At 47.1% G+C, this 25120-nt stretch overlaps 1 protein-coding gene across 2 annotated transcripts; it reads left to right on the forward strand.

The window, feature by feature from the left end:
• The first annotated feature begins 343 nt into the window (after positions 1-343).
• ADRB3 (adrenoceptor beta 3) lies at positions 344-24898 on the forward strand. 2 transcript variants are annotated; one of them, XM_061593063.1, is made up of 3 exons: positions 344-2272; positions 9335-9399; positions 22244-24898. In XM_061593063.1, exons 1-2 carry the CDS (start codon positions 948-950, stop codon positions 9372-9374), a joined length of 1365 nt encoding a protein of 454 aa, XP_061449047.1. In that variant the 5' UTR covers positions 344-947; the 3' UTR covers positions 9375-9399; positions 22244-24898. The 2 variants fall into 2 exon arrangements, with proteins under 2 accessions (XP_061449047.1, XP_061449045.1); XM_061593061.1 differs by lacking the exon at positions 9335-9399 and having other exon boundaries at positions 345-2272.
• The last annotated feature ends 222 nt before the right edge of the window (positions 24899-25120 follow it).

The following is a 25120-nucleotide window of genomic DNA, read 5'->3' on the forward strand; positions in this document are numbered from 1 at the left end:
GGCAAAAGCAGACAGTGAATAGTGGCTCTGCCCCGCACCCGACCGAGGCAGATCCCTTGGGAGCGATTAATGGAAGGGAGTGAGGGGAAGAGACCGGGAAATCAGTCAGTTAGCTTTGTAGCAGGAGGACGTGAAGGACAATAGCGTGCTTATACGCATACACACAATCCACCCACCCCAGCGCCATCCTTCTAGCGGTCTACGACCCCAAGAGCCTTGTAAGGCAGGGGTCTTCTAATCATCAAAGAGCAGGGATGGGCAGCCTGCGGCCTTCCAGCTGGTGTGGGGCTCCTGACCCCCACCAGCTCCAGCCAGCGAGGCCAAAGGTCAAGGATGATGGGAGTTGTAGTCCAGCCACATCCGGAGGGCCACGGAGGTGGGAAGTGCTTTCGACGTCGAGAAGAGCGCTCCAAGAACGCCTGGGAATTGCCATGGCTTCGGACGTGGGTCAGTCGTGGGAGTGGTAGAGCAATACATGCATTGTAATTAGGTGGGAAATCTCAATAAACTTTGGAAAGTGCTCTCTCTCTCTCTGTGATATCTTTGTAAAAGGAGGGGGTGGCTTTGTTAAAAAAGAAAAAGAATCCCATTAGACGCCAGCACCACCTTCTCCCCTACGCGCGGCTAGCTAGGGGGCGGAGATCCAGGATAGCGATGCCCGGGGCGCGTCCCGCCTCTCCCTCCTGGCGACCTGCGCCTTTAAGGACTCCTCCTCTAAGCAATGCCCACCGAAGGGGAGGGAGCTGTCTCCGCCGAGGCGGCTTCAGTCTTTCCAGGAGCATGGGCTGGGCTGTTGAGCCAGAAGCAGCGGGCCAACGTCGGACGCGCATGGAGCCCGCCCTCCCGGCGCCACCCTCGCGGAGAGCGGGCCATTCGGACTAGAGCCGTCGAGGGCTAACGCGAGCGAGGCGCGCCGAGGTTCTCTTCCTTTTCCCGTCTTGGCTGCGATGGCTCCTCCTTGGCCCCCCAACGGGACGTGGTTGGGTGAAGCCGAAGCGTCGGTGCCGGGCAACGGCAGTAATTGCACGGGGGCGGTGAGCAGCCTCAGCCGGCAGGGGGCGCTGGGCGCCACTCTCAGCCTGGCCGTGCTGGTGACGGTGGGGGGCAATCTCCTGGTGATCGTGGCAATCGCCAAGACACCGCGCTTGCAGACCATGACCAACGTCTTCATCACCTCCCTGGCCTGCGCCGACCTCATCATGGGCTTGCTGGTGGTGCCCCCAGGGGCCACACTGGTGCTGAGCGGGCGCTGGCCTTACGGCACAACGGTGTGCGAGCTGTGGACTTCTCTGGATGTGCTGTGTGTGACAGCCAGCATTGAGACTCTTTGTGCCATCGCCGTGGACCGCTACTTGGCCATCACAGCGCCGCTGCAGTATGACGTGTTGGTGACCAAGGGCCGGGCACGGGCCGTGGTGTGCCTGGTGTGGGCCATTGCTGCCTTCATCTCCTTCCTCCCCATCATGAATCACTGGTGGCGGGACAGGGCAGACGAGGAAGCGCTGCGCTGCTACGAGGACCCCCAGTGCTGCGACTTCGTCACCAACATGCCCTATGCCATCCTGTCCTCCATCATCTCCTTCTATGTGCCGCTGCTGGTCATGATCTTTGTCTACGCCCGGGTCTTTGCCGTGGCCACACGGCAGCTCCATGTCATCGAGAAGGACAAGGGGAGGTTCCTTCCAGATGCCTCCAAGGGCTCCCGCCGCAGGAGACCCTCCCGCCTCCTGCTGGCCATCAAGGAACACAAGGCGCTTAAGACCTTGGGCATCATTATGGGCATCTTCACCCTCTGTTGGCTGCCCTTCTTTGTGGCCAACATCATCAAGGTCTTTGCCAGGCCTCTGGTTCCTGACCAGCTCTTCCGCTTCTTCAACTGGCTGGGATACGTCAACTCGGCCTTCAACCCCATCATCTATTGTCGCAGCCCTGACTTCAGGTGCGCCTTCAAGAAGCTCCTGTGCTGCCCTCGGAGCGCCGACCGTCGCCTCCACGCTGTCTCCAAGGACCTGCACAGGTGTCCCTGCGCCTTCAGTCCCCGGGCCCTGTTGGAGAAGGAGAGCAAGCCCATCACACAGGGAACCAGAGAGGAGGAAGAGGAGGAGGAAGAGGACCTGGGCTCCAGCAGCGCCAGCAGTGCCTCCAGCAGAAGGACTAGGGAAGCCAAGCTCTTGCACCTTGCCAGCAATGGACACAGTGGTGCACAGCGCCCCCTGGGGGAGGCCCAACTCCAAGGCACGCAGATCACTTTGTGCCCAGAGCTGGAAGAAGAGTAGGTATCCGGAATGTGTCTGAGGGAGGGAGAGGTGGCTTGAAGGGATATGGCAGACTTCCTCTACCTGGTGCCCTCCAGATGTTGTTGGACGACAGCACCCACCATCCCTTACCATTAGCCATGCTGGCAGGGGCTGATGGGAGAGACCATGACATCTAGAGTATGCCAGGTTGGGGCAATTGGGAGGAGAGTCCATACTGTTTTTAGAACCATTGGTCCATCTAGATTGGTATTGTCTACACTGGCCAGCAGTGGCTCTCCAGGATTTCAGACCAGATTCTCCCCCAGCTCTACCTGGAGATGCCAGGGATTGAACCTGAACCTTCTGCATGCAGAGCAGAGGCTCCACTACTGAGCCACAGTCCTTCCCCTTGTTGTCCACCAGTGTGCCACAAGTTGGTGTGGGAGGGAACTGAAAGGGACTCACTGTGGTGTGACACCCTCCTCCACCAATTGGGAAGACATCACAAAGTGTGTGTGTTTATTTGGAAGAAAGTCCTAATATGTCCAGTGAGGCTTGTAAGCGTATCTTGGATTGCAGCCACAGTACTGGGACTGACGGCCAGTGATCTACCCTGTGGCTGTATTGATTACCCCTAAAAGGTAGTAGAACTTGGACTCTTGCATGTAGAAGGTACTCTTGCATGTAGAAGGAATCAGGGAGCAGGTGACGGGGAAAACACTGTGCTGGGAAATCATTGCCGGTCGGCGTAGACACCGTGAGCTACATGGACGAGCAATCTGAAGTTGAGTACTAGTTGCTGGAAAGGGCGGGAGGGGAGAGTGCTTTTGTGCTCAGATCCTGATTGCAGGCTTCCGACCGGCACCTGGTTGGCCACTGTGGGAACAGGGCGCTGGCCTGGATGGGCCACTGGTCTGATCCAGCAAGGCTCTTGTTAGGGGTACAAGACAGCTTCCTATGCCATCCCTCTGCTGCAGCATTTTAAAGAGCTGCATGCTTACGTGGCTCTGTGGTAAAGCATCAGGTCCCAGACTCAATTTCTGGCATCTCTAGGTAGGTCTGGGAGAGATTCCTACCTGAAACAATGGAGAGCAGCTGCCAGTCCGTGTCAACAATCAGAGCTTGCTGGCTGGGGCTGATGGGAGCTGTAGTTCAAAAAAGTAACTTTTCCATGCTCTGTCAGCAATACTGAGCTAGGTAAACCAATTGGTCTGAGTTAGTATAAGGCTGCTTCCTGTGCCCTGTTTTCTTCTTATGTTAGTTTCTCTCCCCCTCTTTTTTTTTTGTTTTGGACCACCAGTTTTCAAATAGGAGCCAGGGCAGGAGTTCATTGATTTATTTCCCTTTCCACAGAGGTACCTGCATGGTAGGAAGTTAGAGCCCGTAATTTCTGAATGTGGGGTTTCTCTTGACTTCTGAAAAATCATGTCTAGAAAGTTGAGGACCCAAATGCTCCCAACCTATGAAGGCTGGGGATCCCAGTTTTTCCAGCTGTCTATGGGAATGCTGTAAGTTTTTTGCTTTTTATTGTGCAGCTGGACAGAAAATGTGGAGTTGGAAAAAATGGTGCAGTTGGAAAGCTGATAATGTGCAGTTTGAAAAACGGGGTGTGTGTGATTTTACACGCCAGGCATATATATGTGTTTATTAAGCACTGAAATGACAGACAATGTCAGGGACAGCATGTACACAGATTATATAAAGGTTGAATGCACTCCGTTTCCACATTTAAAACAAACTGCCCAAACCATATTAAAACACCTTCTTCTTTGGGTCCAGAACCTCCTGTTCTTCACCTTCGTTTTTGGGTAGGTAACACCTCATCACACCTTCAAGTACTCTTGTTTTTGCACCTGTTAATTAATGAACTAAGGCAGATTCATAAATGCATCATGGCTGTAAAGTAGATAAGAACTACTGGCTCCTGTGGAAAAACCACCACTGATACCATATATAAGGAAGGAACAAAGCTTGGTGTTCATAGAGTATCTGATGGGGAATTTGTGCAATCGGAAAATCTGCTAAAAAAAGAAAGAAAGAAAGCTGGAATGCTGTCAGCCAATCTAGATTTTCTATTAACGTGTTGGGTAGGGACATGGATGGAGAGTGATAGGTGGAAGCTGGACTCTGGCATCTTATTCCTGTTGGCCATGTTGAGTTAGCCTCTATCCCTGGGAAAGTAGTGAGTTTGACTGGCATAACAGGTGCTGCTTACCATATAGAAGAAATATGGTCCTGGCATTGAGGGTTTCCAATGTATAGCAGACAGACAAGACAGTGATGGGGAGTATTGGGTAAGAGCAGTAATGAGGTGAAGGCACAGTGCGGCGAGGCTGGTCTGTATTTATGGACAGATTTCTCCTTGTTTTGCCCTTGGCTTTGCTTATTGGTACTTCTCTGTTCTTTGGCTGTCCTGCTGCCAGTTCTTGTAATTATTTTAGAAAAATGAAAAAGTTCAGTGCGTGTAAAATTTAGCATTCAAAGAAAATTTGATCGGAGGGGAGATTATATAAAACAACTTTAGGATAAACTAATGGGCTTGCTCTATGTCTTGCACACAATGTATGTGAGCCCCAATTGTATTATTATTATTATTATTATTATTATTATTTTATTTTATTTTATTTTATTTTATTTTATTTTATTTTAGAAAGAAGAGTAGGCTAAGAGGCAGGGGGGAGGTTTGAAGCAGAGAAGCATGTGTGTGCATGTGAGCATCCTTGATCTTTTCCTTATTCACTCTTTTCCTTCTCCAAATTGCACATCCTGCAGCCTCTTTCCCTTGCAGAATTCCAAATGCATGTCAGTAGCCTCTCAAATGTGATTTCATTCAGTTTTAGCAGACAGTTTCCGTTTTTAAGCAAAAGTTGAGCACAGGGTTCTGTCCCATTTGACCACATTGCATAAACTCGTCTCCCAGCCCATAGAGCAAACAAGATACCAGTTGCTGGGAACTGCAAGCAGGGAGAGTCCTGTTCTGCTCAGGTCCTGCATGTGGGCTTCTTCCCATCGGCATTAAGTTGGCCACCATGAGAACAGGATGCTGGACTAGGTGGGACTTTGGTGACGATCCAGCAGAGCTCTTATGTTCTGATGTTGTGCTTGGCTTTGTATGCTCTACAGCAGGAACTATTTAAGCGTCCCTCATCATGATGCTGTTGGTTGATCTAGTTGCTGTGCAACTTATCTTCAGGCCACTGTCATCCTAGAAGGCAAAAGTTCACACATCTGTGCTTTCAATACAGATGAGTTAGTTGTTCACCCCCTGCTGTGTGGGGAAGCAGAGAGGAGCTCCTCTGCCGCAGCAGCTTCCAGTCTTTACCCTCCCTAAGTCCACTGCTGGGACAGATGAAGAGGATGAAAACATACAAAATCCAGCATCTCTGTCAGCTTCCAGTCAGAGTGAATCTCTTTGTTGCTTTGCTGCTCGCCCAAGGCAACTGCTCCTTAGCCCAGTCATATGGCAAACGGCATGGCTGCCTTTGGCCCCTTGTCACACTGTATGGGCAGATCCACACCATACATTTGAAGCACATGACTTCCCCCAAAGAATGTTGGGAACGATGGGGTTCCCTTCACAGAGCGACAAATTCCCAGCACCCTTAACAAACTACAATCCCCATGATTCTTTAAGGGGAAGTTGTGTGCTTTGAATGCACAGTGTCGATCTGCCCTAAGACACTAAAACAAAGGTGGGGAACCTGGCAGCCTCCATATGTTGTTGGGCTCCAACTCCCATCAACCCCAGCCAGCATGACCGATGGTCAAGGGTGATGAGATTTGCAGTCCAGCAACATCTGGAGGGCTGCAGGTTCCCCATCCATGCGCTAAACAGTGCCTTTTGCTTCTGACTCATGCCACGATTGAAAGTTGTTACTGTAGGATAAGGACAAGGTGTGTGGAGAACAAAGCAGATCTATATTTTATCGGTTAACTCTACATTTGTGTTACAGCAAGGGTGGGGAACCCTTGGCCCTCCAGATGTGGCTGAATTACAAACTCCCATCATCCCTGGCCATTGGCCATGCTTCCTGGGGCTAATGTAGTTCAGTAACATTGGGAGGGCCACAGGTTCCCCACACCTGCATTCGAAACTGATGTAAACTGAAATCTCAGTCTTTTATGATAGTGTACCTTTGAATCTCCAGGGCTGGGGACGAAGAGGGGACACTTGTGACCCCCAAGCCCTGTGTAAGGGCTTCACAGAATCATCTGCTTGGCCATGAGATGAAATTGACTTTGGTCTAATCTGTTAGGGTTCTTCTTATGTTTTTAGGGAGCCTGGGGAACCTATGTCCTCCACCCCAGATGTTGCCAGACTCTTATCATCCCTGACCATTAACCTTAACCTGACTCCTTAACCCAGGAGAATTGTTTTGTTACATGTTGCAGGGTGAAAACTGGAATGTGTAAAGGGGCCTTCTAAGCCACTGCATGATTGTGGGGAGCCACAATGTGGCTGTGGCTTCCAGGCGACTCATATTCACAGATGCATAGAAGCCTGCTTTATCGGCCATTCTAGCCCAATGCAGTGCTCTCCAGATGTTGTTGGACTACAACTTCCATCATCCCTGACCAAGCTGGCTGGGGTTGATGGTTGGTTACTGTTGATCTAGTCCTATCTATTCTGACTGGCAATAACTCTCTGGGGATTCAGGCAGAGAAGTCTTTTCCATCACTTGCTACAGGTCCCTTTTTAACCAGAGATGCTCTCCAGGAATTAGGAACATAATCAACTTGTCCACCTAACTCAGCATATTCTATATTGGCCCATCTAGCTCAATATTGTCTGCACTGACTGGCAGCAGCGTCTCCAGGGTTTCAGGCAGGGGTCTTTCCCACTCCTATCTCAAAATGCTGGGGCTCGAACTGGGGACCTTTGGCATGCAAAGCAGACGCTGTACCACTGAACAATGGACTGTCCCCATCCCTACCTAACATTTCAACACTCGAAATTCCCTTCCCTCCAGGAGGTCCCTCTCCCGCATGCGGTTTCAGGTGGTCAGCCTTCTCTCAGTACCTTCTTCAGCAAAAAGAGGGTCCTGGCATATGTTGCTGGAATTCTTAACTTATTTATTGCTATTTGATTGTTACTGTTTTAATGACACTTAAAAAAATTATGAACCCCTTGTGTCGTTTTTCAAAAAGTCCGTAACAGGCAACATTTTTGTCACAAAGTTTCCTGCCTCCCCACCCTAAGCTTAACCCCCCTATTCTGTGTCCATTTACAAAGTGGGCGTAAATTACAGAATAGCTTCTCTTACGTCCAGCCATCATATAAAATGTCAAAAATAGACCTATAGGACATCTCAGCATACCAAAGCATGTAAATAAGATAATAATAGGAATCATGATGAAAACAAAAGTACATTCTGTTCTTAACATTGAACTGAGCTGGGAAACCTTTGGTCCGGCAGATGAAATTGAACAACTCCCATCATTCCTGACCACTGCACATGCTTGCTGGATGATGGGAGTTGTAGTTCAGCAACATCTGGAAGGTCAGAGGTTGTCCGCATCTGCTTTAGAATACCTTGAAATGTATCTTCTTTCTGGAGTTTGGAATCTGAGACGCATTTGTGCCCAGCATAGTCGAAAAGATCTCGGATCCAGCGTTCAAAAGCAGGTATAGTGTCTTTCAGTTTTATAGGTTGGTAAGCCTGCCACCAATATGTGGCTCTATTCAAGCCTTGTTCCTCTAGCAGCCAGTTCCCATTTTAGGGGGACCGTGCCCCGCCAAAGTGTGCCTGCCTTTAATTTTTAATGATTTCTCGAGCACCATACTGCACAGGGCTTTGAAAGCCATCCGTGGAAAAGTGAGATATTAACAATAGTGCAGTGGTATATTCAGAAGTCCCTTCATGATAGTCACAGCCCTGCCCCCTCCCCCTTGTTTTGCTGCTGCACTGAGAATGAGCACCTTGCTAATGTCTTCTCCGACAACAACAGACATCCCTAGGAGCCAATCAGCATGAAAGGGAGAGTGTTAGCTAGGGAGAAGAGGCTTCTCGGTAGCTGGCTCGCCTCCTCTCACTCTGATTGGCTCCAATCAGCAGGAACAGACAAGGAAGCATGCTAGAAGACTCTTCTCGGTGGCTAACACACTCCTCTTTCATGCTGATTAGCTTTTAGGATGCTGGAGACATAGGGACCCTGCTCCCAAAAAGGTAAGGGGTCTGAGACCCTTCCAAGACTCCAGACAGCTACACCTCTGGATATACATACTGTTACAAGCACTTGTGTATATTCCTTTATTTCACTGTACATCCTTCTTTTCTTCAGTACAACTCAAGGCTGCATCCAGAGAGCTCCTGGGAGGTCTTGTGACTAGTAGACTGTCTGCACTTAGCCTTGGGAACTTCAGGCTCAGGAGCCAAGTGTGGCCCTCCAAGCTTTCTTGGCCATTACTGCTGCTTGTGAGGGTGAATGCCATAGTTTAACTATTCGCTGTGTGAAGAAGTGCTTTCTTTTATCCATTCTGAATCTTCGAACATTCATCTTCATTGAGTGTCCTCAAGTTCTTATCTGCTCCATCATCTGGATAACAGCCCTTCAGACAGGTTTCCTCTTTACATGAATGCCAGCAACACATTGAATAAAACCAGACACATCCTTCAAAGGGGTCTATTTTAGCTTATCTGAATTGTTTCAGAAGGCTTTTTACATTGAGCAGTATTTAGAGTGCTGAATTAGGGTCTAGCAGAACAGGATTCCAGTCTCTACTGAGCCGTGACGCTCACTAAGTGCCCATGGGCCAGTCACAGTGTCTCACCCTAACCTACCTTACAGGGTTGTTGGGAGGATAAAATGGGGAGGGGAAGAACCATGTGTGCCACCTTGAGCTCCTTGAAGGAAAGGTGGGATATAAATGTAATAATAAAATAAAATAAATGTGCCAATGACAGACTAAATGGAAAGTGAGAGAGAGAACAATATTATGAGCATTTGCTCCACAGACAAATCCGTTCTGATCAGAATCAACTGTTCCTTTAAAATATATGCATTCCAACAAGACCCAGTTCTGGATGCTGAAAAAGATCAGTTAAAACAAACAAAAGTAACTGAAACTGACGTTGTTGTTGGTGTTTTTACAAAAGATTTCCCACCAAAGAAATAAGAGACAGTCATAGAATGTGAGAAAAGGAGGAAGTCCAAGAAGATGGTGAGTATCCATTTGAAACTCTGAGTCAAATATGCCAATTGTTTGACGATTGACCTTGCATTTGAGCCTAGCCTCAGCTATTCATGCTTTGGTAATCTCTAGGGTAGATTACTGCCTTCTGCTGTATGTGGGAATTCCCTTGAAGACTGTTCAGAATGGCATGAGCTCTGTTGGATGATGCTCCAAAGATGCAGTGGTGGCCGGAAAATACTGTTTCTTTTTCATCACCGCCACCAAGCTGGCCCAGTAACGGTCTCTAACTTGTATTTTAGAGGTGAGGAATCTCTAGTTTGTGGGCCAAATTTGCCCTACAGGATCTCCCCTTTAGGTCCACAAGGCTGCTTTCCCCCAACCACATCTGATGTCACATGTGGGGTAGATAAAGGCACGGATGAATGCTGGAGCTGGAAAGCAGCTGATGTCCGTGGGTTCAACCCTCCTTGGTTAGGGTACTCTAGCTAGTTCCCTGTGAGGAACTCACTGGCACACTCAAACACTGCACAGAACAGAACTGAATTCCACGCACATCTCTGCATTCCTGTTTGGTCTTCCAGCACCCTTAACCACAGTTCTCAGGATTGTTTGGGGGAAGGTATGTGCTTTTCATGTGTGGTGTAGATGCAACCAAGGCCTTAAGACTTAGTTTTTCATGAAGGCCTTTGATGGACAATATAAACTGAGATCATACCTAGTTGGGACTACATTGCCAAGGTCTGCTGAATTTTTATTGATAGCATGTTACTGTCATATTTTATGCTGGCTTTTTAGGGTTAGGTTTCCAAGCAGATGTGTCAAATGGTTTTGCATTGTATCTGCCTTTGTATTTTGACTGATGCCATGAGCTGCTTTGCGGAGTGAGGGCTCCAAAAGCAGCGTATAAATCTTTTCAAATGAATCAAATTGATAAACCTCACCACCAGGAGATTTAGGCTATGGGCACACTAGTCCCTTCAAAAGCAGCAAGAATGGTTTTTCTGGCTGCGTTGTGAAGCAACTCTATCCTCTGCTGGCTACACCTCCCTCCCCCACTGCTGACTTCAGACCTTTCAGGACCACCGACAGCAAAGCATTGGGCCACTCACTGTCTCTGCCTGAGCCTACAGCAAAGCATTTCCATTGGCCACACCAGACAACAAATGGGTTGATCTACCAATCTATTGTGAAACCTTCCTGAAGCTGAATTTTAAAAAAAATGCACTTGAGCTGATCCAATCAGGATTTTAGAGTAAAAAGAGACAGAGTTTGACTAGCCCCTGTTTTCAGAAATGAGAGGTGGAGACACACTGAAACCCTCACAACAGTAAATATGTCTCTATCCAAGTGGCAAAGTGCCTTTGAACATGGAGGTTCCATTTCACCTTCATGGCTAATTTCCCTTGATTGACCTCTCCTCATCCATGCAGTTTTCTGAGCCCATTGTACAGCCTCCCATAAGAACATAATGGCTCCATGCAGGTGTTCAAAGTTGCACCCAATTGGAATGATGGGAAGGAAGAGTGAGGATGCGCTAGCTGGCCCCACCGCCCCTTGACCCCATCACCCACCATTCACTGCAGGATGAAGATCTGCAGCTGGGAGTCTGCTGCCCTTATATTCTAATGCAACATGCAACATTGGAAGATGCCTTATATGGAGTCAGACCATGAGTCCATCTAGCTCAGTACTGTCTACATCAGGGATAGGGAATCTCAGGCCCCGGGGGCCGAATGCAGCCTTCTAGGCTCTGCCTGGCCCTTGGGACTCTCCCCAGACCATGCCCCCTGCTTGAGTGTTTTTGCCTGGCTGGAATGCGTCATTAGGCTCTGATAATGTCTCTTCCTTGTCCAGACAGGGGGTAAGGAGGGGGGCATGTGTGTACGTAGAAACTAGTCTACTGTACAGAGGCATTATCTGCATTCATTGCTCTGCCCCCTTTTGCCTTTGGCCCCGCCCACCACTGGCATGCCTCCCCCGAAGGTTGCCCTCAGGCTGCAAAAGCTTCCCTGCCCCTAGTCTGCACTGACTGACAGCAGTTCTCCCCCAGCCCTACCTGAAGATTTTAGGGACTGAGCCTGGGGCTTTCTGCATGTAAAGCACACACTTTACTTCTAGGTTACAGAGGCAGGAACCCCTGATGACGCAGGAATCTAAAGCCCTCTTCAGGCATTCCGATGTGATGTGTGGAAATCATGTGTGGGGGACCACAGGCCAAGCCCCTTTGGCGTGATTCTGAGTTGGAGACGGCAGCTGCATGAAATGGGGAGCCTCCTCTACTCACGAAGGCTCCCTGTGCTTTTTACAACCCAGATTTTTCCAAGGTTTCAAAATGTGTGGGGAGCTTCCACAAGTGAGCACATCCCTGGTCTCTTGAACGGGGCTAATGACTTCTAGGCAAGCTGTGTCAGTCATGTTGTTCAACCCAAATGTTGTGTGCATCAGTTTGATGATGCATCAGTTTAACTATGCAAGTGAATCAGACCGGGGGCTTTCCTATTGAAATTGCAAGACATTCAACCGGCAGTATTCTTTAGATAGCAGGAAAAGCAACCATAGTACAATCTCACAACCTTAAAAAGACAAACAGGCTGTTTTTTTAAAAAAGAAGAAGGTGGAGCCAGATGGAAGCGAGGGCTGCTGTCAGCCTGAGTTCTTGAATCTGATGCTTTGGTGTCTGCATGTGGATGTTGGAATGGACAAGAAGAAACTCCCAGCCTTTTCCAGTAAAACATCAGAATAAAGCATCATAAGTGCAGGGAAAACATCAGAAGGGCTTTCTGTTGCCAAGCTTACACAGAGAATTTTATCTCTCGTGCTTATCTTTGTAATCTTGCTTATGCTCCCAGGAGTCAGATGCCATATTTGGAATTTGGAAGGCCTATTTGTTTGTACGCTATGCTTTTGGCTCTTAATTTTCTGTAAGTTCCTTAGAGACCTTTTGTGTAGCGAGCGACTAATAAGTTGAGTTGTCATTATTGTTAATATTGCTAGCAGTAGTGACCCTGCGGCAGCCCTGCAGCTTGATGCTCTCTTGTACCTCTGTGATGCGTCCTTCCCTGGCTCTCCCTGTCAGGTTCCTACCTGCTCGTGGTTACTGCCTGTCTCTAGGCACCACCAGGGACTCCACCAGTCCGGACCGCTCTCTCTTATGATTTCGCTCCCCGCTCTAGCACAGATCTCAACAGATCCCCCTGCTAGGCAACCACCAGTAACGTCCCAATACTAGTATTCCCAGAGACTCTGAATACTGGTACTGTTATTCTCTTCACCGCTGCCACCATTTGTTACAGTTCCCCTTCAGCCTTGGTCATTACCTTACCCTCCCTTCTGGTCTGTGAAACCCCAGCCAAGGATCAGGCCTTTGGTAAACCAAATTAAGTATTTATTACAGATAACAAAGCTAACAAGATTAACAAGATTTCTTCTTAAGGCACATAAGCATATGGTTTTACTCAATACTAATCCGAACTCCACCTCCCTCCTGGTAAACAACTCTCTAAACCCCACCAAGCAATCCACTCTTTCTCTTCTCCCCCCAGATTCCACAATTCACCACCTCACATTCCCCCAGATTTACCTGTCATCCTTTCATTTATACTGTCAGCCATTTTAAACATTCAGCCAATCATCAAGCATTCTATTGCCCATTCACTCCCCCTCCTCTTTCACTACTTACCATGTATACTCTAAACAACCAGCACTTACCATATATACACTAATATATAGGAACATCACATTTCCCCCCCCTTAAACAACTGCAGAGTATTATTCCTGTTCCAGGATTTATACGTCGCGTTAACAAATAAAAGTCTCTATGGGGAAAATGTCTTTCTTTGTTCCTCTGTCTGGTCACGTCACTGCAGTCCCAGCCACTTGCCTGGAAAGTCCATCGGCCAGTACATTGTCCTTGCCTTTGATGAACTGGAAGTCCACTTGATAGTCCTGTAGGGCCCAGGACCACCTCTGCAGCATAGTGTTATGGTGTTTCATAGTCTGCAACCATAACAAGGCCCGATGATCCGTAGTCACTGTGAATCTTCGTCCCCACACGTATGGGCGCAACTTGTTCAGTCCCCACACGACCGCTAGGCACTCCTTCTGGACCGACGAATAGTTTTTCTCCCTCGGCGTCAGCTTGCGACTCAGGTACGCCACTGGATGTCTGGTGCCTTCTCTCTCCTGTAGCAAGACGACTCCCAGCGCCAGGTCCGACGCATCTGTAGCCACGATGAATGGTTTCTCATAGTCTGGTGCTATTAATATGGGTCCTTGGCACAAGGCTTGCTTCAGTAGATCAAAAGCCTTCTGACATTCATCCGTCCATACCACACGCTCAGAACACTTCTTCTTGGTCAATTCATGCAAGGGGGTTGCTATTTCCCCAAAATGTCTCACAAACTTCCTATAAAATCCAGCCACACCCAGAAATGCCCTTACTTGTTTTTTGGTTAAGGGGATCGGCCACGCTTGTATTGCCTCCACCTTGCTCCATAAGGGGGTGATTTTCCCACTCCCCACCTTATGTCCTAAATAGATTACTTCCTTTAGTCCAAACTGGCATTTCTTAGCTTTTATTGTGAGGCCTGCTTTTCTTAAGGCCTCCAATACTGTTGTCAGGTGTTGGACATGCTCAGGCACCGACTTGCTAAAAATGGCCACGTCATCGATATAGGCCACTGCAAAATCTGACATGCCTCGCAACACAGTATTGATTAGCCTCTGAAATGAACTTGGTGAGTTCCTTAGTCCCATGGGTAAGGTCACAAACTCATATAACCCATCTGGTGTACTGAAGGCAGTTTTGGCTCTGGATTGCTCGTCTAGTTCCATTTGCCAAAATCCTTTACAGAGATCTAGTGTAGAGATAATGGTTGCTGCCCCCAATAACTCTAACATAGCGTCTACCCTAGGCATAGGATACGCATCTGGGACAGTAATTTTATTGATTAGCCGATAATCAATGCAAAACCTTGTCGTTCCATCTTTTTTCGGAACTAGGACAATACTTGAGGCCCAGGGACTGATGGATTCCCTGATCACTCCTAACTCCAGCATATCTTCCACCTCCTTTTTGATCTCATTCAAAACTTTCCCATTCACACGGTACGGAACAGATCTGATTGGGGCATGATCTCCAGTATCAATGGAATGTATAACTATACTGGTTCGGCCAGGTTTGTTGCTAAAGAGATTCCTATAGGTTTTCAAAACTCTCAGAATCTCTTCTTTTACTTCCTCCTCTACCTCCTCTGACCATTCCACTTGATCTACCCCTCCTTTGTCTTTGCTTTCCTGTACCAAATCTGGAAGTTCAGGCCCACTTCCCTCAGGGAATAAGGTAACTTGCAACACCTTTGCATCCCTGGTATGATAAGGCTTTAACATATTTACATGAACCACTTTGCTTTTGTTTAATTGGTCTGTGGTGATTCCATATGTCACTGTGTCAAGCCTTTCTCTGATGGTATATGGTCCTTCCCAGTTAGCCTGTAATTTGTCATGTTTCCTGGGTATGAACGCCATAACCATATCTCCCACATTATACACACGTTCTCTGGCTGTTCTGTCATACCAGTAACTTTGCTTCTGCTGAGCTTGACTCAAATTCTCTTTCACCACTTCCATCATTTGTTTCACTGGTTCACATTCACCCCCTCTCTCAGCAGGCATCCACAGTCCACATAAAATCCCATTCTCACACACAACTTGATTCCTCAGTTTGTCAGTGAAAGGAATCTGTTGGGTCAGCGCTTGTTCCTTTATCTGCTTCAGACTTATATCTTTATGCAGCTCTTCCCTGAATTGATCTGCTTCTTCCCCAGAGACCACTTGATACAGTTTGTCTTCTTCAGCAGGCCTGCTAGTGGTTGCTATGGTGACCTGAGGCTGGTTAACAGATTCCACCCTGTTTGTTTCAGCCCCCCTTAATATGGCTTCTTTTTCTCTGCCAATTTGCTGTCTGGTCACTACATATATTTTCCCCTGTGCCCCCATAACATCTCTTCCCAGTATTACTGGTTCTTGTTGCTGGGCATTAATACCAACTTTATATTGGCCCTTTCGGCCTCTCCATTCCATTTTCACTAGGGCCACAGGCAAACTCTCTGGTTGACCCCTCACTCCTTGGATATTCACCATTTCCTGAGGTAATATTTCTTCAGATTTTATTAAATCTGGCCTCAGTAACGTCTGAGCAGCACCAGTGTCAAGCAATGCCCAATAATTTGCCCCTTGTACACTCACTTCCTCTCTCAGACTTGAATCAAGGTCTGTTACTTCTGTCCAGTTTATCTGGCAAAACTGAACCTTTTTCGCTGCTTCTAAAGCCTTGGGCTCTGTTTTCACTGCCCTTGTCTGAGCAGGATTACTAATGGGGTTGGCAACCTCACATTGAAAACGTAGGTGCCCCGGTCTACCACATTTGTAGCATAATTTCTCCTCACTTTTAGGGTACACAGATCCACTCTGGGGTGTCCTGTGCCCTTCAGATTTTAATGGAGGACTCACTCGCTGTGGTACCACATCCCTTCTGCCAGCACTATATGATCTGGGTTTAAACTCTCTTGATGTTTTCCCCACCCAGCCAGTTCTATTGGAGGCGAAGTGATCCGCCATCTCTGCGGCCTCCTGCACAGATGTAGGGGAACGATCTTTGACCAGGAGCCTTATTTCTGGTGGTAACTGATGGTATAATTGATCCAGTATCATGAGGCTTTTCACCTCTTCCACTGACTGAGCTTTGGCACTACTCATCCACTTTCCAAATATATCCATCAACTTTGCTCCCAGTTCCACAAAAGACCTCCCTGTCTGTGTCTGGCAATTTCTGAAAAGCTTTCTAAAATAATCAGGCCCCAGTCTGAACCTTTTGTATACTGCCTCTTTAAACTCAGCATAGGTGACGGGCCTGTCTGAGGGAAAATATTGGTATACCTCAGCCGATTCCCCTTTAATCATATATTTATTCCCCTGCATATATTTATCTTCAGGTAGCCCCCACAACTGAGCTGCTTTTTCAAAGGTGCTGAGGTAAATTTGAGGATCTTGACCAGGCTCATAGACAGCAAAGTCCTTTGGAGTAATTTTTATTTTTGCTCCATCTCTGTCTTTCCTTGTCTCCTCAGAGTGAAATTTCTCTCTATCAAATTTTAACTTTTCTACTTGTAATTCAGCATCCAATGCTCGTTGCTTCTCCCTCTCCTCAAACCCCAATCTCATTCTCTCAATTTCCAGCTCCCTCTGTTTTTCCTTCTCTGCACCTTCCATCCTCAATCTCTCAGCTTCCATCTTCAATCTCTCAGCTTCCAACTCCCTCTGCTTGTCTTTTTCCTCAGCCTCCCATCTTAACTTCTCTCTCAAGTACTCTATATAAGCGGGATTGCTTAAATATCCTTCTGGGGTCTCTTCCCTGACAGGTTGTTTTTGCTGGGCAGTAGCAAATCCTATAAGTGCTACCCTCAATTCAAAACCCTTTACCCTCGTGAGGTAAATTGAATGTTATGCACTTCTCCACCAGCTCCTCTCTTTTCATTTTTATGTATTCAGCCATGGTCACTTACTCTTTGCCACACACTCTTTGCCAGTCACTCTCACAAGTAATCTTGTTTTGTTATTTCTGTTTGCCACACCACTGTTAGGGATTCTGTAGTATTCGTATCTGGATTCTCTGTTGTTCGTATCCCACCGCTACTGACACCACATGTGATGCGTCCTTCCCTGGCTCTCCCTGTCAGGTTCCTACCTGCTCGTGGTTACTGCCTGTCTCTAGGCACCACCAGGGACTCCACCAGTCCGGACCGCTCTCTCTTATGATTTCGCTCCCCGCTCTAGCACAGATCTCAACAGATCCCCCTGCTAGGCAACCACCAGTAACGTCCCAATACTAGTATTCCCAGAGACTCTGAATACTGGTACTGTTATTCTCTTCACCGCTGCCACCATTTGTTACAGTTCCCCTTCAGCCTTGGTCATTACCTTACCCTCCCTTCTGGTCTGTGAAACCCCAGCCAAGGATCAGGCCTTTGGTAAACCAAATTAAGTATTTATTACAGATAACAAAGCTAACAAGATTAACAAGATTTCTTCTTAAGGCACATAAGCATATGGTTTTACTCAATACTAATCCGAACTCCACCTCCCTCCTGGTAAACAACTCTCTAAACCCCACCAAGCAATCCACTCTTTCTCTTCTCCCCCCAGATTCCACAATTCACCACCTCACATTCCCCCAGATTTACCTGTCATCCTTTCATTTATACTGTCAGCCATTTTAAACATTCAGCCAATCATCAAGCATTCTATTGCCCATTCACTCCCCCTCCTCTTTCACTACTTACCATGTATACTCTAAACAACCAGCACTTACCATATATACACTAATATATAGGAACATCACAACCTCGCCCACAGTTTGTTTTCTAAAATGTTTTGTGACCTGTCTGGGGTCGGAAAGAAATCCCCCAATGTGTGGTGTAGATTGCATGGTTCGGATTTTGGCTGGTGAAGGAAGGTTGATGGGTTGATGATCATGGTGTGGAGAGGGAGAGGTTAGACTTGTCTGATGGCCTCCTAGTCTCATATATCTATATCTACATAGATATAGATATATCTGAAGGATCTGAATATATATAAAGATTTCACTTTATTTTAAAAAGTCTGGGCATTCCCCTAGATGTTTTCCTTAACCCCCCCCCAAAAAAAAACCCCTGAAGTTCAGCCACAGGAAGCTGCCAGCTTCAGTGGAGGAATGATAAGGGTAGGTGGCTACTTGCTCAATTTTTTCTGGCAATTGTTCACTAAAAAGTCTCCCTTCCTCTGTACATTTTTCCTGTCGTGGGAAAAGATATGTGGACCCTGTCTCTTTACTCCATTGGTGAAAAAGTAGCTGGGGAGGCTTTGAGTGGGAAAATATGGAAGTAAGAAAGAATTAAATAGACCTCTCCCTCCCCTCTCCTCCCTATTGTTCTTCCATTCATGATAGGATGAAACTGTGCAGTTAAAAAAAAATAAATGATGTAATCCAACTTGCATTTATGCTGGGCTGAGGGGTTGGATGCTGTGGATCTCCAGCTGAGCCAGCTGGATCCCAGCTCAGCTGGGCTATGCTAATGCAAGTCCCTCAGTCCATCTCCACTGGCTCAGCCAGGACTCAGCCAGCTCAGCTGAGACCTGCGTAGGTGAAGCCAGCATAAACTGGTGCAAATCCTGAAAAAGGGGCATTCTGGGGGCATGTCGGGGCCTGCCAGGTGAGGGGCTGAGGAGAGGGGATTTAAGCCACACCCAACTCATGTTTGGAGCGCTCCTGCGTGCTCCAATCTAGACAACAGTTGTGCCAGGAAAAAGGTCGGTCTAAGACAGCCCTTCCCAACTAGTGGGCCACCAGATGTTGCTGGACCACAACTCCCATCAGCCTCAGCCAGCATTGCCAATGGTCAGGAAAGATGGAAATTGTGGTCCAACAACATCTGGTGGCCCACTAGTTGGGAAACGCTGGTCTAAGAAATAAATACAATAGACGTCAATGGAGAGGGCTTATTCCCCGGTAGGGGTATTTGAGAGAGCAGGCTTTTACTTTCCGGTCCCTGCGTGCAGCTCCCAGCTAAGCCAGCATTCAGCCAACCCAGAGGCTCCTGAACGGCAATTGGATGAGGCGGAACTTTTCTTCTGCCTCTCTTGTGTCAGCACCACTTACACCAGTTTCCCCCGAGTTGGATTGCTCTATAAGAGATTCATGTCTCTGACACAGATTGCCCAGCACAAGCTTGTGGGGTTTTTTTAAGCTTAAAAATAAAGATAGCATGCAAAGTGTCCCCAAGAGCTGATTCACACTTTTATGTTGGGCTGATGGTATGCCAGTATTCTTTGCAGTAAACAGGGCTAGTTGTGAAAGACTGATGCGCATCCCCAAACACTTTGGGAATTTCTGCTGGCTGCAGCTCCTTGGCACATATCCCCTTAAATCCTCTTCATGCATTCAAAAAAAGAAAACCTAACCACCTGTGGGCATACAGCCTCCAGCATCCCTGCACCCACTAGGCATGCCCACTGTACACCCAATTTCTCTGCATTGAGCAGGAAGGTCTGAAGGTTATGTGATTGGGCACTAGTCGAAAAGTACTACCTTTTCACCTCACTCCACATATCACCATGTTCACCAGGTATGCATAGCAACCTCATGGATATGATTGGTCATCACCTTACCATCTACACAGATCAGGCAACTGGCTCACCTGTCATGTTAGGATCATCGCACAGAGAAAGCAACAAATCTGAAGGCTGCTGGATCACAAACAGCCCCGAGCGAGCAACTTGCTCAGACAAAGGTTGGGAGCAGATTTTTATGCCTCTGTCTCCAGGCTGCCGCCTCCACACTCCACCCCCTAGAGAGAACTCCAAAGCCTTAAAGGACCAATCTTTTGGCCTGAAAATGAGTACTCTTCCTCCATTCATAGCCTCCCTCCCTGTGCGTTCCCTGTGCCACAAGACTGGTGATGTGCCGTGGGAGGCATCTGGTTCTTCAGACACAGGGGAAGGTGCCTGCAAGGATCCAGGCTCTGGCCTTACAGGCCCTTCTGGTCTGGGAGAGAGTTCCTGCTCAGTAGCCTCAGGTGCAATGGTCAGATCTGAGCCCTGACTCAGCTCCTCATCTGGTGCCCCTGAAGCCTCCAACTCTGTGTCCAGATCACTACTAGATCCAGGGGTCAATCTTTGGTGACAAATTATGTGTTACAAATCCCTTGACCATCACCAGGGAAGACTCCTTTAGGGTTGAAACACATCTCTACTAGCTATCTATTCATTGTTTTTCACATCCATTTGATGTCTGGGCATTGTTCTAGATGAGATAATATGTCATGGGTTTTTTTAGTACTTTCCCCCATATCTGTATTGTAAGGGATTAAAGTTGTATTTTGTACGTCTTTTAGCAGCACTTGAAATACATTTTTTGCTCTCACCCAATTCAAGTCCATGTCCGCTCTATGGCCAGTTCCCCTGTGTTAAGAGGGAAGGTCTGAAGGGTTGGTTGCTCCTCACCCCATTCAGCTGGACATTTGTAGAGGCCTTCTTGTGACTGGGAATCCTCAAAATCCAGGGATTGCAGGGAGGCTTCCAAGAATGTTCAGCTGAACAATGCTTAGAAAGAACCCCCTTCAGACGTTTCCACTCAGTGCAAGAAGGTTGGGATGAAGCAGGCAGGGATGTGAATTTTGTAAATGAGCACAGCATACAAGTGTTCCTCTGCCACTACACATTTTATGCTCACGTCCAGTCAAAGGACACATTTATTTAGAAGATTTATGAATCTTTTAATCAAAGAGGTCTCTAAGCGGTGTGCAAATAAGATTGCAGATCAAAGATCAGTTACAATTCACAAAACTATTTATTTGTATTTATGTAACAAAATTATGTAACCCTCCGTGGCGCAGAGTGGTAAGCAGCGGTAAAGCAGCCGAAGCTCTGCTCACAGCCGGAGTTCGATTCCAACAGAAGGAGGAAGTCGAATCTCCGGTAAAAGGGGTCGAGGTCCACTCAATCTTCCATCTATCCGTGGTCGGTAAAATGAGGACCCGGCACACGCTGGGGGGTAAAGAAAGGCCGGGGAAGGAAGGAACTGGCAACCCACCCCATATATACAGTCTGCCTAGTAAACGTCACAAGATGTCACCCTAAGAGTCGGAAACGACTCGCACTACAAGTGCGGGGACACCTTTACCTTTACCTTTTGACAAAATTTGTATACTGCTTGATTAAGAGGGTTACAGGAAATATTAAGAGTATCAAAAAAGTTAAAAAACAATTAAGAATATTTCAAAGATAATTAAAATGAACAGTCAACTAAAAAGATACGAAAATGTTGTCAACATCTACATGTCAGGATAGGCCATTACAGCTATTTAAAAAAACCAAATCTACATAAAATAATTATCATTAAAGTACAGTTCAAAATCAGTAAAAAATGTAAAGCCAGCTATGAGATGTGGGTGTGACAAGCTATCTAGCAATCACCTGACATCATTATGATAATCCAGTTGCATTTCTACCTGCCCCACACCTGATGTCACATATATGTTGGGAGTTCAGTCCTGCTCTCTGCAGGGTTCAGGAGCACCACTGGGTTCCCCGGAGGGAACTCACTCAAGCACCCTAACCAAGCAGGATTGAGTTCCTCATCCATCAGATGTTGTGAGGGGGGGTTCAAGTCTGCTTTCTAGCCACAGGATCCAGCTGTGTCTCTATCTGATGTCACATATAACATCAGGTGGGGTGCATGTGGCCGTGGTTTGGGGAAAATGGCATCACAGGCCTAACAGGGACCTATGGTGGGCCAGATTTGGTCTGCAGGCCGGAGGTTCTAAAACAATATTGCAAAGGCACCTGCCTCATGTCGATAGGGAGTTCCAAAGTACTAAAAGATCGACTCCTCACATGCACAGGGCTTACGTGTGCAGAGAAACGCATCTCTCCTGCCTTCAAACTTTACTCATTTTCACAACTCTGATGTATGCTGGCAGTTGGCCAGCATTGGGCAGAATAAAATGTGTGTCACCTTAGATTGTTTTTTGCTTTTGTTGGCTAGGTATCATGGCTTGGGGCGGGGCGGGGAACAAGTTTATTTCCCCCAGGAGAGAAATCCACCGAGGAGCTTTGAAGAGCCAGTTATGCAATCAATTCACACACACTCGCTTATTGATTCCTGCTCGGTGTGTTTGTTTGCCTTAATGAAACCTAAGCCTGGCTTGATTGGTCAATGACAGGCTAAATTGCTGTGTTGGATTAGGGTCTGTTGTTGGCTTTGATGGGAATTGACACTCAGAACCAAACTGTTATTTCCCTATTCACACTCCTTTTATTTCTTCTTTCCTTTCAGGGCTGCAAAGAAAGCTTTGCAGGGAGGGGGCTGCCCCCCCTGCTCCCCAAATAATTATTACTGACTCTACATCAGTGTTAACAACGTTGACTCCTGCAAAGAAGAAGAAAGAGGAAAAAAAACCCTTCCCTTTATTTTGTATTTTTGTACTGGTTTTCCCTTTTGTGTTTCAAATTGGGAACGGCTGTCATGTGCTCCCTAGAGACGGTGAAGGTGCTGTTTTCTAGCAGTGGCTGTTCTGATCGAGAAAGGGCAGAAGTTGTTACTCTGAATCCTAGAATCATCAGTACTCATTTAACTGTTTGCCAGTGGCGCCTGGTGCCTCCATGTCAGGGGGGCAGTGGAATCTGCTCTGGGTTTCAGTCCAAACTTTCAAGGAGCTGAAAGCATCTTGCACAGCTCCTTGACAGTTCTGACTAAAACCTGGAGTGGATTCCACTGCCCAACTGACATGGAGCCACTGCTGTTTGCTAGCCGCTGTCCAGATCCTAGAAGCAATTCTGACCCTTTAACATGGTTTCCCCCACTCACCCAGGATGCTCAGTACTACTGCTGATTTAACATGGAATTTCATCTGAGGGAAGACAAGTCCTTCATCAATAGTCTGGCTGTCAACCACTAGCATGAATGCATACGACACGTATGGCTGGCTGACTATCTTTTTGATGTTGTCTCGGGTATTTTGAAATTTCCCTTTTCTTCAGCAGGGAAGCATTGTGAAGAAGAAACAGCAACCCTTCAAGCAAGTAACAAATGGCTGGATGAGGCCATTTCTAATGCAGTTTTGCCTTTATAATGGGTTGGGGAACCTGTGGCCCTCCTGATGTTGTTATGCTCCAGCTCCTATCAGCTGTAGCCAGCAGGGACAATGGTCAGGGATGATGGGGGTTGTGGGGGCCACAGGTTCCCCACCACTAATCTGAGAGTAGGTAAATATATGGAATGGGAGTGGGGAGATGGATTTTACCATGATTGAGTTGGGTAGTGATTATCAAGGGCCCAGCAAGGCTGAATGTGGAAACCTAATGTAGTTAACCTTGTCTGCGGTTTGTGTTTGCACAGCCTTGGCAAAGGCTAGTTTTGTAGTTCAGTGGAGCAGGAATTGTTGGCATGAAGAGCTTGCCAGGCAGGAGCCAAGTAAAGCTGCTTCTGATGACATTTCATGATCTACACAACTGTTAGAGCCCCAGGACTGACTTCATTTGTATCTGGTCACGCAATCTCCCAAAGCAGTTGGCAGAATTTCAGAATGGCTTGTAGAAGCTGCTGTGTCTGTTGCTCAGTATGAAAAAGGGACCCAGATGGAACTCTGATGTATCAAAACTAATGCTTTGGGCTATGTACACATCATACTTTCAAGTCACAATGCCGCCCCCGCCCCCCGAAAGAATACTGGAAACTGTGGTTTTGTTAAGGGCGCTAGGAATTGTAGCTACAGTTCCCAGGATTCTTTTTTGGGGTGGGTGAATGTGCTTTAAAACTATGGTGTTTGTAGCCCTGGACTAGTTCAAAAGTCACCAACTCAAATTAGGACTGCAGGATCAAAACTCCTCTCTCCTTAATATATGTACGCAAATTCCATAATCTGTTTGAAAATGTCCATGAAATATGATTAGTGTTTGAGATCGTCTGTGAATATTCCAATTGGATCCATGAAGATAATTGCCTTCTTTTACTGTCAGTCTTTCCGGGGCCAAAGAGGAAAACTGTATAATCCCCAGAGCTACTGCAGAGGGAATGCTTCCTGTATGGATTATCTACCTCAGAAGCCAGGACTTTGGAGTTCAACCAGAGTAGAGCTTCAGATTCACTTTTCTTCCCTTCCTTTGATGTTCATATTGTATACATTTGGGGAAATTTTATTAGGGCACCCTGTTAACCTCTGTGGAAGGGTCAGTGCAATGCCTTGTCTCCAGCTAGCATCAAGGATCGGCATGGTTGGGCACCTGCCAAAGGGCTACACAACAGCAGAGGACACACTGACAAGCCTCATGGACCTGGACCTTCTCTTCACCATTGCAACTTGCTTGTTCACCTGCCTCTCACTCTGGCGCAACAATGCTGGGCAGTAGCGGTAGAAACAGGTGGAGAACAGATGTTGCTGGACTTCAGTTCCCATCATCCCAGTCCACTGACCGTGTTGGCTGGGCCTGCTAGGACTTAGAGTCCAACAAGATCTGGAGGACCCCAGGTTCACCATTCCAGCTGCTGAGTTCCACCAATACACATAGGCAGGGTGAATAGATGCCCCTGTGGAAAGCCCTATCTTTGGGCAGGGTGGTGGTGGGGAAACCTTTGCATACATGTAGCATTCCAGATCCTCAGTGCTTTTTACATAATGTTTGCAATAGAAAACAGACTTCCTGTACTTGTATTACTTCTGTAGAAGAAAGAACTTTGGCTTAACCCTCAACTCCTGCAGCACAAGCAGGGCATGCTCAAATCCCCTGGTCTTCACCGGCTATTATCATTAGAAGGTGTTGTCCTCTGCTGGGTCTGGTAATCTTCTACAAAAGAACTGTTGGATTGTAAATATAAATGTGTTTTGGTTATTGTTCTTTTGTCTCATCTCCCCACCACCACCTTCCCAGTGAAATGCTCCATCAGAGAACACATTAACTGTCAATGTATGTACATTTAAAAATAAAAAAAAACAAAAGCATTGTGAGTGTTGAGAAATCCTTATTCACAAACAGAAGTGGGCATGCTCATGTTTCAGACTTCGGAAAACTGGAGGTTCCTTGGTACTTTTGATGGAAGAAATCCACTCAAGAATCTATTAGTGATGGGCATTTTATAAGGGGCCCTTAGGATTATCAGCAGTGGGGGGGGGAATGTGGCCCTCCAGATGTTGCTGGACTACGGCTCCTATGCTGG

This window comes from Rhineura floridana, chromosome 12, assembly GCF_030035675.1.
Source record: "Rhineura floridana isolate rRhiFlo1 chromosome 12, rRhiFlo1.hap2, whole genome shotgun sequence".
NCBI classification, from domain to species: Eukaryota; Metazoa; Chordata; class Lepidosauria; order Squamata; family Rhineuridae; genus Rhineura; species Rhineura floridana.